At 40.0% G+C, this 17,048-nt stretch overlaps 1 protein-coding gene across 5 annotated transcripts; it reads left to right on the plus strand.

Annotated features, from left to right (window-relative positions):
* The first annotated feature begins 66 nt into the window (after positions 1–66).
* Positions 67–14,265, plus strand: kmt5c (lysine methyltransferase 5C). Of its 5 annotated transcripts, none has more exons than XM_029437507.1 (10): positions 67–428; positions 883–1,015; positions 2,448–2,613; positions 2,814–2,923; positions 3,017–3,180; positions 4,456–4,475; positions 4,697–4,833; positions 4,970–5,142; positions 7,225–8,245; positions 13,536–14,265. In XM_029437507.1, the coding sequence occupies exons 2-9, from the start codon at positions 903–905 to the stop codon at positions 7,803–7,805; spliced, it is 1,464 nt and encodes a 487-aa protein (XP_029293367.1). In that variant the 5' UTR covers positions 67–428; positions 883–902; the 3' UTR covers positions 7,806–8,245; positions 13,536–14,265. The 5 variants fall into 5 exon arrangements, with proteins under 5 accessions (XP_029293367.1, XP_029293366.1, XP_029293365.1 ...); XM_029437506.1 differs by lacking the exon at positions 13,536–14,265 and adding an exon at positions 12,317–13,103 and having other exon boundaries at positions 7,225–8,256; XM_029437505.1 differs by lacking the exon at positions 13,536–14,265 and adding an exon at positions 12,317–13,103.
* The last annotated feature ends 2,783 nt before the right edge of the window (positions 14,266–17,048 follow it).

Genomic DNA, 17,048 nt, shown 5'->3' on the forward strand with positions numbered 1-17,048 from the left:
GAGCTTAAAACGCTTGATTTGTAAAATTGACCTTGACCTCGGCGAATAGCGCAGCATGTGGGCGTGGTCAATAATAGTTCGGTTGCACCGGACGTTGCCCATCAACTTTTGCTACTAGACGAGCGTTGTGCAAAGCTAGTTAGCTAGCCACATAACATATCCATTTTAAGCTAGTTTGTCGTCGTGTGTGGTGTGTTTCAACCTTTTTGTGATTCAGCCTGAGATTTGCAATCGTCATCAAATAACCAACAAATTCCTGAAGTGACGAGGAGACTCCATTTTCGTACGCGGCTGCCCGGGCTAGCCAGCAAGACGGCAGAAAGCTAGCTGGTTGTGCTCTAGGCTAACTTTCCCTGCCAGAGCAAGCGGGAATCTTTCAATAAATTGTCAATCTGACGATACTTTTGTAGACTACAAAAGCCTCCCAGGTATGTTTTTCGAAAACCACATCTCCAGTATACATCGGCGTGAAAGCATATTGGGTCACAGGCCGGCAACGATCTGATACAGGTCATGTTACGTTAGCTGCAGACCGTTAGTGCTAATGTTAGCTTCCTCAGCTGATAAGCCCGCATATTTTCCCAGCAAGCTGACATGCTAAGCTAATGTTCTAGCGAAGCTATCGTACGCTCAGTCCCATTTCTAACTGACCCCGTAGCGTTACCATTTACTGGTTATTGTAAACATAGCATTACGCTGTGGAATACAAATAACAACCAGGGTTTGTGAGCCCACTTAAAACAAGCAAGCAAGTAACTAACTTAATGTGATGCTAACGTTATGTCATTTGCCGACTGGAGCTCTGCTGAGATGCACAACTCATAGATGGTTGTGGTTTGTTGTTGTTGTCATCATAGCGTTACTTTGATCCTGTGATTGCAGCATGCTGATGGTGGGAGGCAATGGACGGATGCACTAGAATGAGTGTGAAGGAGCTGTGTGAGACCGATGACCTGGCCACCGGTTTGGTGCTGGACCCTTTGCTGGGCTTCAGCACCCACAAAATGAACATCAGGTAACCTGTCACTCAAGAGTGGTGTGCAACAGTCAATTTAGGTGGTGGGCTTTTAACCCATTAAAATAGGATATCACATGATCCCAAATTAAATGACAATTTTTGATTGATCCCCTAATGAAATTTACAACACGTTTCCACTTCAGTATAGTATTATTCTGGCTTTTTCTGTTCTGACTATTTGTATCTTTACTGAGATGTATGAGCTGTCATGATACCCAGACCTGCCCTTAAGGTGTCAGTATAGATACATAAGTTAAACATGTCTTTAATTTGATCAACTAGCAGTGGTTTACTGTCCTCTGTCTCTGTTCAAAAGACAGATGTGTAGCTCAGTACAGTTCATGCACACTGTCAACTGCACTTAACGTAGTTGTATTGGTAAAACTATTACCGTACCTACATCAACACAACAATATGGAGTGTACCCTAGGGCTTCAACTACCACATATTTTCATTATCGATTTAATCTGCAGATCATTTCTTTCAATTAATCAATAATCGTTGATCGTTGAAAAAAATATCTAACACAACTTCAGAGAGGCTAACATTACATCTTCAAATGGCTTGCTTTGTTCAACCAGCAAACACCCAAAAATATTTAGTTTACAATAATCTATGACAAACACAAAATTGTCACTATTTCTGCTTGAAGTACTGAAACAAATATCAAAGTAGTTGCCAATTGTTTTGCTGTCAATTGATTAATCGACTAATTGTTTATGCTCTAGAGTACACATACTGTAATGGCTTTTGAAACTTTGACAGAAGGGTAAATAGTCAAGACGGTCATGCAAACCCTCCCTATACAATTATAAGACTAATGATATACGTTTTTGTGATCATGCTGTGATTGATGATTTCTGATTATTGTGCATTGTGGCTGCAAGTGTGATGTAACTGGATTTTCTCTTGGGGGGGGGCTATTTGATTATATTAATAATGATAATCGATCATTAGTCAATTTTTTTTAAAGCTAGGTTTTTTTGTTGTTTAAAGAATACTCAAATACAATTAAAGTATTAATAATTAGCAATCATTATCTCAACAACCTGTTTGTGTCGAGCACGTAGTTCTAGTCCGTTGTTTAACTGTTGACTGGTTTTTGTGATCTTATGTTCTCCAAGCACAACAAGTAATAGAAATGTTAAATAGAAAACAAAGAAAAAGAACATTTGGATTATAATTTAGATTATTTAGTTGTTTGATAATCTTGTGTCTTCTCTTAATCATACCAAGACCAGTTAACTGACTAGTCCGTCAGCAATGTATAGATGATTTCAAGCATACATGGTGATGCAATTTGCTTAAATCCATGTCTAAAATTTAAGAATTAAAAAACATTTTACACGGACTCAGACTGATTAGACTTTGTCCTGTGACTGTTTCTGCTTTTCTTATATGCTGTTATCTGCTCTTCTCTCTTCTTTAGTCCCCCACCAGAGATCCGACGTTGGGGTAACCTCAAAGAGACCCTGTTGCGTTTTCAGCGTACGCATGACTTCAATGCTACGTTTGAGGCGCTGACGGTGGGCGAACACGCTGGTGACTACTTTAATGCTTTGGGAAGCCATCGTCAGGAGCTGCTGAGACAACATGTAAGATGATATATTTAAGCTTACAAATCAGACTACATTTAAAAAACACACAAAATGCATTAAAAACTAAAGTTGTTTTATGACTTTTGCGCTTCGAAGTCTCCATCTTTTAGTATCTGGTTCATAGAAAGCTACCATCAATCCCTGAATTTGTCCCTTGAATATGAGAACACAATCCAAACAATCTATGATGTCTGCAGGTGTATCGCTACCTCGGTGCCTTCATGTTGGATAGTGGTGTCAAGATAGAGTCCTGTGACAGATACTCCTCAGAAACCAATGGAGCAAAGATAACCTCAACGAGGCACTGGTAATCACTCACACTCACACATTGTGTTTTTGAAGGCAGCATTTCTCGTTTCTTTTGACATCGTAGATATTTGACTGACTTGTTGCTACGCAGGTTTGCGGGAGAGCGTGTGGAAGTCCTGCTGGGCTGCATAGCAGAGCTAAGCCCCGCTGACGGTTCTGTGCTGAGGGCAGGAGTCAATGACTTCAGTGTGATGTATTCCACACGCAAACGCTGCACTCAGCTCTGGCTCGGGCCTGCAGCTTTCATTAACCATGGTGAGTTTGTTTGTAATCATGACTCATACTTTCCCAGCACACACACACACACACACACACACACACACACACACACACAGATTAACCAATTCAAATGTTCCGTGCTGATTGGTGTGCTCGCCCATTGGGTTTTATCAGCAGAAAATCTTTTATCTGCTGGGAGTACATGTGTAAATGCACAGTCTGTGATCCAAATGACAAAAAAAAGGTTGAACACCAACATTCAAAACACAAGATTGATAACGGCTATTATTCTCAAACTTATTGACTGGCTTTATGACCTGCAGTCACACGACACAACATTTAAGTCTTAGTCATTTTACTTTTAATAATGTTTATTACTGAAATACATAATGTAAAACGTATAATTATTTTCAATCGTGATAATTTCAGAGACTCACAAAAAACAAAATTTGCATTTTGTCAGTTGTATAGCCACATATTTCATGTAAGCACTGCATACTCATTGTGAGAGATTAATTTGCTGATCCTAGTTGAAACAACAAGTGCTTGGGAGCTGGATTAGCAAAGGTTTCTACATGCTGTTCCCACTACATACCGCTGTAACAAACATATAGCGTCTGTTCTTGGGTTCCTGCGTTGATCAGAATCTGGACTAAACAATGGATAATAATCTTTCTTGTTTAGTTTTATTCTATTTTTGACAAACTGTCCTCCATGAGTGTCTCATGTGTTTCATGAGCATCACTCGTACACTTGTACGTTATGTTTTGTACTTTATTTATAGCTATAAAATCTCAGCAAAGTGCTTTTATCTGTCAAACTGATACCAAGGGATAAATAATACTGAATTATACAGTTAAAATGTTAAATTCCAGTAAGAAAATGTGTTTAGAGCAACGATTTAAGCAATTTCATTACATGAACATAATAAAATACTTTATTCCATAAACATAATAGAATAATTTTATAACATGAACATTCTGTCAATCATAGAAGTCATTGCAACAGATGAGCAAAAGCAGCGTGCTCTTCAGACCCCGTGTCAGCCCAGGGTATGGCCTGACTTGTAATATGTATAAAAGGTCCTGTGAAATTAGACTTAATTCTTCCGTCCACTCAAGAGGGCAGTCTCTGACAAGATCTTTTAATAATGTTTAAGCGTTAATCAGTTTAGCCTTTGAGCCTTTTGCAAAATGAATTCAGTGCCCGCCAGCTAATCAACAAAATAGCGGGTCTTTAATTCATCGCTGTGATCGAATGAATAACTTGAAATCTTTTATCTCTGTGTTTTTCTGTCCTTCCGGGTTGAAGACTGCAAACCAAACTGCAAGGTAATTGGCAATATTTATTTTATTTATGCATGAAAAAGATTTGACAAATTTTAATTATTACTCTGACAAACGCTTTCATCTTATTTGCGTAATCTAGTGAGACATTTTGCATATTGAAAATTGTATTTGACGTATTTTAACTGCTTTGTGTTAATGTATCCCATGGGCCAACCAACCTTTGTCTTTTGCCGTTTCTTTCTTTCCCTTTTTCACCCACCCAGTTCCTCCCTGGGGAGAAGAATATTGCGTGTGTTGAAGCGATTCGACCCATTTCACCTGGGGAGGAGATCACGTGTTACTATGGTGCCAGCTTTTTTGGCGAAGGCAATGAAATGTGTGAATGCTGCACCTGTGAAAGGTGTGTCCATCATTTGATCAGACATTGTCTTTTTCATAGCTTGGTTTTTCATCTAAACTGAAGATTTTGTTTATCAGATGTGAAAATACTTTTCGACTTCAATTTAATTTAGTAATTTGAACTGTTTTTATGTTAGGAACGGAGAGGGGCACTTCAAACACAGAGGAAAGCAGCCTGAATGTGAAGAAACACAGGACGTTGTGGGGCAAAAGTACCGCCTTAGAGAGAGATTTCTTCGTCACCACAGAGAGAAGGGACACTTTCCTGCAAGGCCGATAATACCAGGAGCACACTCAGGTATCTTTAAAGGTAACTGCTTTTGGATTTTCTCTAAAATTCTCCTTATAAAATAAGTAAAAATGTTAGTGCCATCACAGCCAAATGAACATTTTCAGTATGCTTGAATTGAAAGTAACAGAATAAATATTAACAGTCAGCTAATTCAAGCAGAAGATTTGTATTGCTGGTTCCTAAAAGCCCTCCAAAATCAACTAACGGGAATACCAGCTTTACAATGCAAGTATACAGCAGTAATGTCAAGAATAACAGCTTGTAATACTAAAAGCTTGAAAGCATCTCAAAAGTATTGCTAACTAAATGAAACCTGATCATGTTTGCAGATCTAAAAAGATTAATGATTTAGCAATTGATAGTGCAAATGTTTCTTTCTATGTTTTATTCCAAAAAATGTCACCTGACTGATCTCTATGGAGATGGTGTGCAAACACATCATGTTGCAGCTTTAATCATGCTGTGACTCAAATTATACACATAATAACGTTTCATTGTAATAATAATAATAATAGTATTAATGCAAAAGGCACAGTTTTCTTTTTTTAAATATGTCAAACACGATAAAATTCAGGTTGAAAATGATCACGCTTTTTAAAGCTAGGGTGGGTAATATATTTTATATATATTTGTTACTACTCTTTAGATCCTGATAGCAATTAATGAATCAAATGCTCTGACAAAAAAAAGAAATGTCGCAGGATTGTAATAAAGTGTAAATGATTGGACGGCCCACCTGCCTGTCAGTCCACCTGCCTTCCTCTCTGTGTGCACTCTGCCCATGCACATTGCGAGTCTTCCACAAGATGCCAGCTTGATAGCCGTCAGTACTAACAATAGCCATGTGTGTTGTTTACGTTCATTATGATAGCTTTACGTTCATAATGACTATAATAATGATAGTGATCCTTTTTGGGGGTGGCTTTGGAGGGAGGCCTGAAGTTGCAGCTTTGCCTAATTTGAAACTGCAATTTCTGCTGCTAAAAAAAAATAATTTCAGTTCACCAGACATCTCTGTGCTGTGTTACACCTTCAACAAGATCAGGCTAATGCAGTCACTTATATGTTAATAGAATTAGTTTCACTCTTTGGAAACAGATGGCTGTAATTACTGTGAATGCAGTCACCCAGGGCCTGTTAAAATACATGTTGGAAATATATTCTAAAGGTAAATTGGGCCTGGAAGCAGATTGTGTTGCTTCTTCACAACATGTCGATTCAATGTAGCATGGAATCTGTAAACATTTACTTGCATAGCTTACTTAATTGCTAAATAATGCTGGAGCACTTCTGTTTTCTTTTGTTTTTTAATACCGGTAGTTAGATTTAAGACAAAACTTCAGCACTATGAGTAGCATGTGCAAAACTGGCTCGATATAATTCAGTCGGTGTCCTCTTTGCACACCCTCAACACGTTTGTCATATACATTTCCGAGCATCACATGCTTCGTTAGTACCACAGGTTATCTTAGCATCTGCTCGGCAGTAAATGGCTCACTCGATAGAAAATTAAGGACTGCAGTTTAATGAATCAGTAACTTAAATCACAATGTTTGTCCACAGTCACATCTGTTCAGGGGTTCTGGGTTCAGCCACTCTAATCCTATTTGTGGCTAGGTATTTATTTTTAAACAAATGTTGTTGGTGTGTTAAAGAACTGTAACGTTAGTCGACTTATCTAGTAGTTGACAGAAAGGTTTTTTGATAACCAATTAATTGTTGAAGTAATCTTTCATGCAAGAATTGCAGGACGACTCACAAAACAAGACATTTAAACGCATCACCTTCGAAAAAAACAAGCAATTTGAATAAATAATCTTGGGATTTAGGGAATTTATATGGCATTTTTCACTATTTTCTGATATTTTATACACCAAACGGTTAGTCTAGAAATGAATCGGCAGATTTTACGATAATTAAGATAATCATAAATTGCGCCCTGGTGTATTAGAGTTTTTTGATAGTTGAATACAATGTCAGTGTTTTCATGGTTTAAATAAGCAGGACGTTTATCCACTGCTTTTGTTGAATAAGCATACACATTAGCAAAAGAGATGCTTAAAGTTTAATCGCTTCTTTGTTGTTGTCTTTCATTCATAGCCATCCCCTCAAGGAATTCCTTTACGCAGCAGATGAGGAGAAATGCCTTGAAGAACAGAAAATTTAGTCAAACAAAGAAGTGGAGACGAGACAAGCACAGACGATCAGGGAGGCAGCCATTGAAATCCTCCACAGATAACCAGTGTCGGACAGTTGCACATTTATCCCAATTCACTCTGAGGGACCTTACAATCAGAGTACGGCGCCACTCAGTGGAGTTCTTGCTCAATTGTAAGAATCCAAAAAGCAACGAAAGGGCTTTGCTTCAACAACTGGAGGAAGTGAAGCCGAAAGATAACAGGCTGATTGAACTGAATTCAACTGGTGAAGAAAATAACAGTGAGGTAAACTTGAAGCCTTTCACTCTAAATTCCTACATGTCGGTTCATCAGAAAATTGAACCTGCATCAAGCGGCGCAGACCTTAATGGGAAATCTGTCAAAGTGTTGGATAAGCGGGCTGTTCCCCAGAGGTACTCTTCGAGAACAAGAAGCATGGTTCAAACCACGCTCGCGCATCAAACAGGGTCCAGCAACACAGCCAACAGCCAACACAACTGTTTGTCACCCTGTCAAAAGTGACAAAACCTGCAGTGCAATAACAGAGAGAAGAGAAGAGAAGATTGAAAAAGCAATCTCCGAGAGTCAAAGCTACAGCATTGAATCCTTCATCACCAAGACGGCTCAAACCCCAGCTGCTGGGCAAACACAACACAGGACTACCAGAGCGGCATCTGTGTTAGAAGTCTGTCAGACTGTCACAGATGGAATGGAGAAAGCTGCAGACAATCCCCTAATATCACTGAAGCAATACCTTACAGTCAACCTAACAAGGTTATCAGTGGCACAAAGTGTAGAAGCAGAAAAGACCATCGAAGACAGGAAAGAAATAGTGGAGTTAAGTGGAAGGACCAGGCAGAGCAAGTGTCCCAGACCTGCACCTCTGTCGGTAAAGTCAGAAAAAAGAGGCTCCAGATCTCGGCAGAGGCAGGGAGGAAGCTCAGAGGTCTGCACAGCTGAAGGTAACAGAGGGGTGAGGGAAATGTTTTTCAAGGCCATTGATAAAGTAAATTTAAGGGAGCGACAAGTAAGGGAATCTGTAGGTGATTTAACACACAGCGAGGGAAGGGGGAACGACAAGGTTATAGAAATACAAACGGTATCGCAAGAAAAAGAGGATTTACAGAAGGAGCAGCAGGACATTGTAAAAGGGAAATTTGAAAGTCAGAGAGAAAAGAGAAATGAAGCACCTGCAATTGTGGAATGTAAAAGTAACACGGCCCTGGAAGAAGTGAAAGAATCAGAATGTAAAAGTGCGCCCAGTGAAAAAACCAGAGGAGAAAATAACATAGAGTGTGTTCAAAATAAAGGTGATGAGGGAGTTGTTAAATCTTCAGAACAAATGACTAAGAGTGTGAGCAAACAACCGGTAAGTAGGCATGAAGAAAATATTGTCTTAAAGCAGGCCAAGGTTCTGCTATCTGATATTTTAAGAAAAGATACAGCTTTAATAGATAAGAGATTACACAGAGATATTGTAGAAAGAGGGTTTTCTACTTTGGCCTCTAAAGAGATGCAAAGTGATGAGGGACAAGAAGAATTGACAGAAACAAATGGTGGCTGGTACAGTTCAGTGCAGAGGAGGATTATGAGGCGACGACAGTTGAGGCCTAGAAGAGCGAAAACAAAAGCAGAAGCTTATCAGAGCACCAAGGGACACTTGAGCAAAGAAGGTTCAGCTCCACTGAAGACTGAGATGAGAGAGGTTAGTTTGCAGCTTCAATCACCAGCAGCTTCAATGGGTAATGACCCTTCGGCCACCTGCCTACGAGTTACGAGTAATCTGCATCCAGACACAAATACACAGGCACACATACAGTCCAACATACCTCTGAAGAAACGTACATTTCGCAGTTCTGAGGAAATAGACCCTGAACATGGTTTAAATTCTGCTTCAGATCAGGCTTCTAAAGAAGCCACTGAGTTAAATTCATCTGCAGAGCTGGAGAGTAGCAAAGTGAAAAGAGATTGTAAATGCAGATGTAGGAGTACAGAAGTCCAGAGGTTAAACCCCCAAAGGATCACAAAACAAAACTCCTTTAAGCGATTTCTTCGGTCCCATACTAGTGAAGTTCAGCGAAGCCATTTATTGAGGAAAGTTCGAAAGTGTAAAATAGAGAGGCAAGATGATGACATCGACAAGACTCGGAAACGAGCAAGTGATAAACTTGTAAAATGCAAACAAGCTGAGGATCCTGCTAAAAATCCAACTCCAAATAAACATAAAAAGGAAGACGAGGTAGAAACATTGATCCAGCAAAGTGATTTGGAGGAGACAAAGCCGGTGCTGGATTTTAAGATTCGTTTTAAGAGGCGGAAAGGTAGAGTATGGGAGATGCAAAAAGCAGGATTGGAAAATTTGGCATTAAAAACAGAAAAGGGAGATGATTTGCTGACATGTGACCCTTTTAAAGCCATCATGGATTCTGTATCGATTTTAAACATGGAGATGGAGGCAGCTCAGGCACATGTGCAGGCCAGTAAGCAGTCAAAGAGCAGATTACACCGGTTGAAGAAAAGAGGTGAGAGGCTTATTGAAATTAATACAAATGTATCCTCAGACGTACCCAGTGAGACGCTCAGTGAGACGCCCAATGACAAAGTAGAAATGAAAGAAAGGCTTGATAAGGACCCTTTAGATGGAGTCAAACTGCTGCCAGAAAAAATCAAGAGTTGTAAAAACGATAGTGACATGTCAGCTGTAGGGCACAAAACAAAGATTGAAGATTGTTTTGTTAATAATTGCTGCTTGTTTGAAACTGTGTCACAACAGAAACTGCAGCCTGAATTGGATTCAAATGGTCTTCCGTTACCAGTAATCAAACTACGCAGAAAGATGGAGAATATTTGGGAGGTGGACAGCAAAGAGGGGCTCACACAAACTGAACTGAAAGTAGAGCCCAAAGTTAAGAAAGAGATGAAAGGTTACATTTTAGGGAAACAAAAGAAAGGATGTCTCGACTTTAACAAACTCAAAGAAGAGTTCCCTTCACAAAGACTGAACAGCAACTCGGCCTTTCTGAAAACTGAACCGCCACCATTCTCCTTGTCTCTGTCACCGCTGTCTCTGTCTTCCCCTCTTAATGACAATGAAACTGAAGTGATATCCTCTGCTGCACATGCAATCACTGAAAGGCCAGAGATGAACAGCGGAGGAAGGAAACAGAGGCACAAAATGGAGAGACCGCGGAAGTGTGGGCCTGTTGAAACACCCACAACTTGTCTTAGTCACACTCTCCAACAAATTGACAACAGTCTCTCCAGGCTCTCAGAGGGCTTGTGTTCATCTCAGACTTTGGAAAAGCCAACAGCGTGTTCCAGTGCTTCTAATTCTGTCATCCAGCCCCCGTCCCAGTCTCCTCTATTCACAACTGCAGATACCATGCTTTCCGCTGAGCCCAGCTTCACAAACTGCTGTGATGATATTCTGGACTTTCAGTGTCTGAACTTTGAGGGGTATTATCAGCCACAGAACATACTTCCATCTTCCCCATCAGATCTGTGTTCACTGGATCCACCCACAGATCCTTTCAGCAGTCCCCTCTCTCACAGCCCGCCTGATACATGGACCACTGAAACACCGTACCTTGGCCCTCCCAGTCCAGGAAATAACTTCACCAGTGAGGATCTGCAGTTTTTTCCAGGTTTAATTTCTTCCAAAAGTGACTCTGGTCTTCTGGAATGTGAACCGAAGGATACTACCAAAGACAGAAACCCACCTAACCCCAGTTTCAGTTTTGCACCTCTCGGCAACATTGACTTCACTGCTAAGGATCGACTCCTTAGTAAAAATCCAGGAATGAGGCTGTCCAGAGAAGACCTCAGAACTCAGTCCTTCCCTGTAGTCGGCAAGCCTCGGTTGTTCAGTACAACACCATCTTCTGTTACATCTCACACTCCTGTTGCTTTAACCCAACCCTCAATCAACGTCAAAACATGCACCAGTCAACTAAAAGCCCAGTCGAACCATAGAACCCAGGGTCCCTTCCATCGTATGAGCATTCCTAGTAAACCCCAGTCTTTTTCAAGTAATCTTCCGTACGCAGTAAGAGGAGTGCCTCAGAGTTGCTTGACAAGATCCGTCCCACCATCTCAAATATCTAACAAATTCCCCTCTCCTCAACTCTTCACTGTGAAAAATCCAAATCCTCCTGACAATCCATTCAAATTCCAAGAGAAAAGCTCTACTGTTATTCACAGGGTGCTTAAATATCAGGGGGAGAACCAGAGTCAGAACTTGTATAGTGCACCTTGTAAAGACGCTATGGCTGCTGGCAGCCCAACAGTCACGTCTAGAACATTTGGTAATCTAGCAAAATCAGGTACTTTTGAGAAAACCCACCAGAGTCAGAAGCTAGGTGTTGGTACAGACAGTCATCTTAAAGGCAACATTTCTGTTCATGCATTTGGAAAAGATGTTGGCCATCTTGGTTCCTCCAGCAACCCCAGCAGGTCCAACACTCATTTTAACAAACCCAACTCTTTCCCTCAGTCGTTTATTAAAAGTAGGATGTCGTCTGACAAACATGAAAGTGGTGAAACCAACATGACATACAAAAACATACAAAGACCCTTCTTCTTTCCTAGCAAAGTGTCTGATGGTTATTTATCACCACAAGACAAGAAATCCAATCCGTCGACCTCAGACAAGCACCAGCCCTGCTACACTCAGCAAGACCCTTTTGATTTTAGCTTCGGCTCGTCTATTTCGCCCATGCCTCAGCACAACCCCCAAGTGGCTCACGGTACACCTCCTGGTACGCCAGCACCAGCAAACAAGAGTCAGTCGTCAGCCTCCACAGCCTCTTTCCCTTATGGCTATCAAGGTCCTCCTTACGTACTAAACTTTAGTGGAGATCATTCATTGACCCTAGGTCTCAGGGATGGGGCTGAGGGTTACCCAGGGTTAGGCTCAACAAACTACACCTACCATTGTCTGATGGAACCTTCAGGCACCCAAGGGCGACTGGTTCTCGAGCCCTGTGGACCCCAGTTGTCTAATCCTGCATCTTTTTCTTTGGGTGGATTTTCAGGGCTCAAAGGTCAGGACGAACATTGCAGGAAGGATATGCCGCAACAGTGCCAGCCTGGGGAACATCAAGGCACACCACACTATGGACCTGTTACATCGTCTCACTCCATGGGTGCCACAAAACCCAAGAGAGTGAGGTTAGTGGTGACAGACGGCACAGTAGACTTAGATCTTCAGTACTCTGATTGATTTACACCCCTACAGAGTTTCGATGTTTTGTTCTAGGGGTATTATACAGTATCTGCCACAAGATTATTTTATAAACACTGTAAATCATAGTCTACCAGTTATTAAAGCCCGCTGACTGACACTTTTCTAAATCATCATTTTGACTGTTAATGTATGAATGGCTTGGACAGAGTTTTATGTAAAACGGGCACATTAGTGTGTTTTAACTACTGTATGATTTAAAATGATAATAATAAAAAAATAAGAATACACTACAATTTCCTGATAATACCAAATTAAAGATGTATGAAGAAAACAAAGCATCACATATTTGTGACTTTGAACTTACAGGCCCTGTAAACATTGAACGCCCACTTACTGTACTGTAACATAGCTGTATGACTTTTTCTATACCATGTATGGCAGTAGAGACAGGAGCACCATCTTCGGTTGCTGGTACTTGTATTGGGTTGGTTTTAAAAAGGCAGTTTTGTGCCTCAGTCTTTGATATGTTTTTGTGACTTTTTGAAGCACCTGTTGAAACGGTCAATCCTCATTTTTATACTCACAGTAAGCTCCTTTCTCACTTTGTGTGTGTGTGTGTGTGTGTGTGTGTGTGTGTGTGTGTGTGTGTGTGTGTGTGTGTGTGTGTGTGTGTGTGTGTGTGTGTGTGTGTGTGTGTGTGTGTGTGTGTGTGTGTGTGTGTGTGTGTGTGTGTGTGTGTGTGTGTGTGTAAGTGTGTGTGTAAGTGTGCGAGTGTGCGAGTGCGCGCATGCATTTTGCAAGCAGGTCTTAAGGGATCAAATTAAGGTGTGTTGTCGTACCCGGTCATGTGACTGTTCATGATCATTAGTCATCAGTGAAAGGCTTGTGCATGAATGGTGTACAGTGAAAGGATTTTCTGACCTGAGCCAATATACAGTATATTCAAGGACAACTTTACTGTGTGAAGACATATGTGACATGAACTGCAGCTTTTAACGGCTGCTCTTTTGAGTACCTAGTGGTTTGAGTGAGTGGGAGAAACTAACTGCAACATTTTTTACTTTCAGGCCAGTTGCGCTTAATGGAATGAGGTATCGTACAAAGTCTTTGTAATAGGAGTTCACCCAGATGGAAGCATTTAGATATTCACATGTTACATAAAGAAATGTGACAATCTTCTCACAGAGTAACTCACTTTTGTCTTTTTTATTTTTCAAAGGAGTTAATGATTATATTACAGAAGAAGAACTTAAGGATATGTTGTTCATCACCTGCAATAGTGACCGTTATTTTGTTGTCACTGATGGAGCCACACATTTATAGGTGTTTATATTGTAAGCAGAGTTATTTGCTGTGATTGTGGAAGTTGCGCAAGCATCCCCTCATGTCATGATGCACTGTATGTTGAACCCATTTGACATCAGTGGGCAGGAGTGTCCAGTGTGACTGCACAGCCTTTCATTACTATGAAATTGTACTGTCTTGTTATGGAAAGGCCAATTATTTATTTTAAAATCCTCATCCTTGAAATGGTGCTTTAATGTAATTTATATTTCACATTGATTGTTCAAACTATTAAATGTTTTTTTATTATTATTTAATGGGACAAAATACTGAACTGAATATTTAGATTGAGTATTTAATTTCACAGCCTTCGCCATCTTATCCAATGTTTCAGTTGTTACAGGTAAAACTTTCTGTCTTTTTTTCTCATTGGCAGTTAGTGTTACTGCAAGTCTGCTGTAGAAATGTACAAATGTAGCCTATATCATTAAAGATACTTAATTCTTTTTTGCATTTTATGTATTTGACTCTTTTTAATACTTCATTTCTAGAGACCACACACTTTGATTGTTTACATTACGTTATGTCTATTATATAGCTTGTTGATTTTATTGATCGTTCATGTATCCTGATAAAGACATGCATTCAATTAGCTCTACTACTTATATACCATATTCAGTTTCTATATCTGCCCTTTTCTAATGACAGTATTTTATTGGGTCCATCATAGTCAAACAATTTTACAATTTACTCTATTTTCATTGTATTTAGATTAGGGCATAAATCAACGATAATATTGTATTATCAAAAATTCTGCTAATTAATCTTATTAATAATATATATTATAATAGAATAATAATTCATAATTTGGTCAATAAAATTTCAATAAAAGTAGTGAAACATGCCATATAATTATAAAGCCCAAGGTGCCATTTAAATGGCTTGTTTTGTCCATTTACTACCATATAAAACAAAGAAAAACATTATTTTATTTAATATTTATTTATACAATCCTTACATTATTGTTACACGCTACAGTCAATCATGCAGAGAAAGTTGTTTACGGTCAGTGGTGGAAGAAGTACTTAAGTAAAAGTACTAATACCACATGGTAGAGTTACTCTTACAAGTAAAAGTACAAAAATACTGTTAGCAAAATGTACTTAAAGTATCAAAAGTAAAAATACTCATTATGCTGAATGTCTCCTTTCACAGTGTTGTATTATTATAGAATATTATATTCTGTTTTATCACTAATGAATACATGTAAGAGTATTTTAATGTTGTAGTTCATCAACGTGGAGCCAGTTTAAGATACTTTATAGACTACCGGGTTGTTAAGTAGTATACTGTACTACTACATATCATTAAAGTATATCGTGATTTCTTTTATCAAAGAAAAGTAACTAAAGTTATATGAGAAATGTGAAGTAAAAAGTACAATATTTACCTCTGAAGTATATGGTAGCATAAAATGGAAATACTTGCGTAAAGTACAAATACCTTAAAGTTGTACTTGATAGTTACTTTCCACCACTGTTTACTGACATCTTCAGTTTCCTGCTCCAATGAATTCATCTGGTTGATTTCACAGCTTGGGGCGAGTTCATCCTCCTGGTGAGTGCTCAGCCTTCCTCGACTTGTGCTTTCATCCTATACAACCGGTGTTTATGTTCTTCCCCTAGATCCCATCCTCTCCTGCTTCACATGACCCACTTCTGATTTTCTTTCTAGCTCGAGCAGTTGATTCTGATGCCAAGTAAAACAGTTTTCTCATAATGAGGACTGAAAGAGGGAGAGATTATTTCGTTATAGTAGTGAGGGAGAGGGCGTCTTGGCGATGGTACAAGTAAAGGGACAGAAAAAACGGGATGTGTCACAAACCCTGTGTTTGTCAGCTGTTTATTCTGCTTAGATTTATGTGGCCATTTATCAAACATTGATTTACATTTAGATTTATTTTTACATCATTTCAGTGATTGGGGTGTAAGAAACATGACAAAGATCTTTTTCTCTCTTTATTAATTTATTTCTAGCATGTCCCTTGTAGTGTACATCGATCAATCTTTTTCCACAAAAAGTGCATTACAAGATACAATTTGTTAATAATAAAACAATAAAAAAAAAATGTATTTAATGAATATTAGAAACAAATATAAAACACATTTTACTTCCTGTCTCTCTTCCTCCTCGCCTCCCCCACAGGTCAATTTTTCTCCCTCAAATATCTTTAACAAAATATTTTCTGCCTCACTCATTGCTCTGTTTCCTATCCATCCATCGTCTATCGCTTATCTGGGGTCGGGTCGCGGGGGCAGCAGCTCCAGTAAGGAACCCAAAACTTCCCTTCTCTGGGCCACATCCGCCAGCTCCGACTGGGGGATCCTGAGGCGTTCCCAGTGAGGAGATATAATCTCTCCACCGAGTCCTGGGTCTTCCCCGGGGTCTCCTCCCAGCTGGATGTGCCTGGAACACCTCCCTAGGGAGGCGCCAGGTGGCTCCTTACTAGATGAACCACCTCAACTGGCTCCTTTCAACGTAAAGGAGCAGCGGCTCTACTCCGAGTCTCTCACGCATGGCTGAGCTTCTCACCTGATCTCTAAGGGAGACGCCAGCCACCCGTCTGAGAAAACCCATTTCGGCTGCTTGTACCCGCTCTCTTTCCTGAAGTATGGAAAATTAATAAAACATGAGTAATGAATAATCCAGTAAATGGAAGATTCATACACATGTACACAGCACACACAGTGACACTTAGACTCTGCATTTAACCCACCCATTCCATTAAATGCATGTACTGTATGCATGTATGTAGCCACATGACTCTGTTCCCCACGTTAAGGACTTCTATGAGAGTTGCACGGCAGCGCTAGCCTTGTGAAATGGCCGACTGTGATGAGTTGTATTTTGTTCTGGAGTGCTTGACCCACCACCATCAGCAGTGGAGCAGTCACCCTTGTGGCGAAGGAGCAAGGAAACACAAACAGTCTGTAACCCTGAGATACAAGCTTAGGCTGGAAGGAGAGAGCTATAGAAAGGTGGCAGAGGCTCCCAATGACTAGCTGAGGTGTCAGTGCATTAGTGTAAATTATGACTGTAACAAAACCCTGTGTGTCTGACGGCGGCTGAATAAATATGTCAGCTGCACAAGCAGGGATATTGCTCTTATCATTATTATGGCCATCTTTCTTGATTAAGTCGGACTTTCCGCTATTAGGGCGACTCCCTCGGCTCCTTGTGAAAGCCGCAGTTGCTTATGTGTTTTTGATGAAGCACAGCAATCCTTTTTAGCTTAC

This window comes from Cottoperca gobio, chromosome 8 (genome assembly GCF_900634415.1).
Source record: "Cottoperca gobio chromosome 8, fCotGob3.1, whole genome shotgun sequence".
In the NCBI taxonomy this organism is placed as follows: domain Eukaryota; kingdom Metazoa; phylum Chordata; class Actinopteri; order Perciformes; family Bovichtidae; genus Cottoperca; species Cottoperca gobio.

What these genes read in the sequence shown, in the direction of transcription:
- kmt5c (XM_029437503.1), top strand. Translation starts at nt 7,993, where the DNA reads ATGGAGAAAGCTGCAGACAATCCCCTAATATCACTGAAGCAATACCTT. An exon ending in ACAAAACCCAAGAGAGTGAG is followed by an intron (nt 12,453 to 13,535) that starts GTTAGTGGTGAC and finishes TTTTACTTTCAG; the next exon opens with GCCAGTTGCGCTTAATGGAA.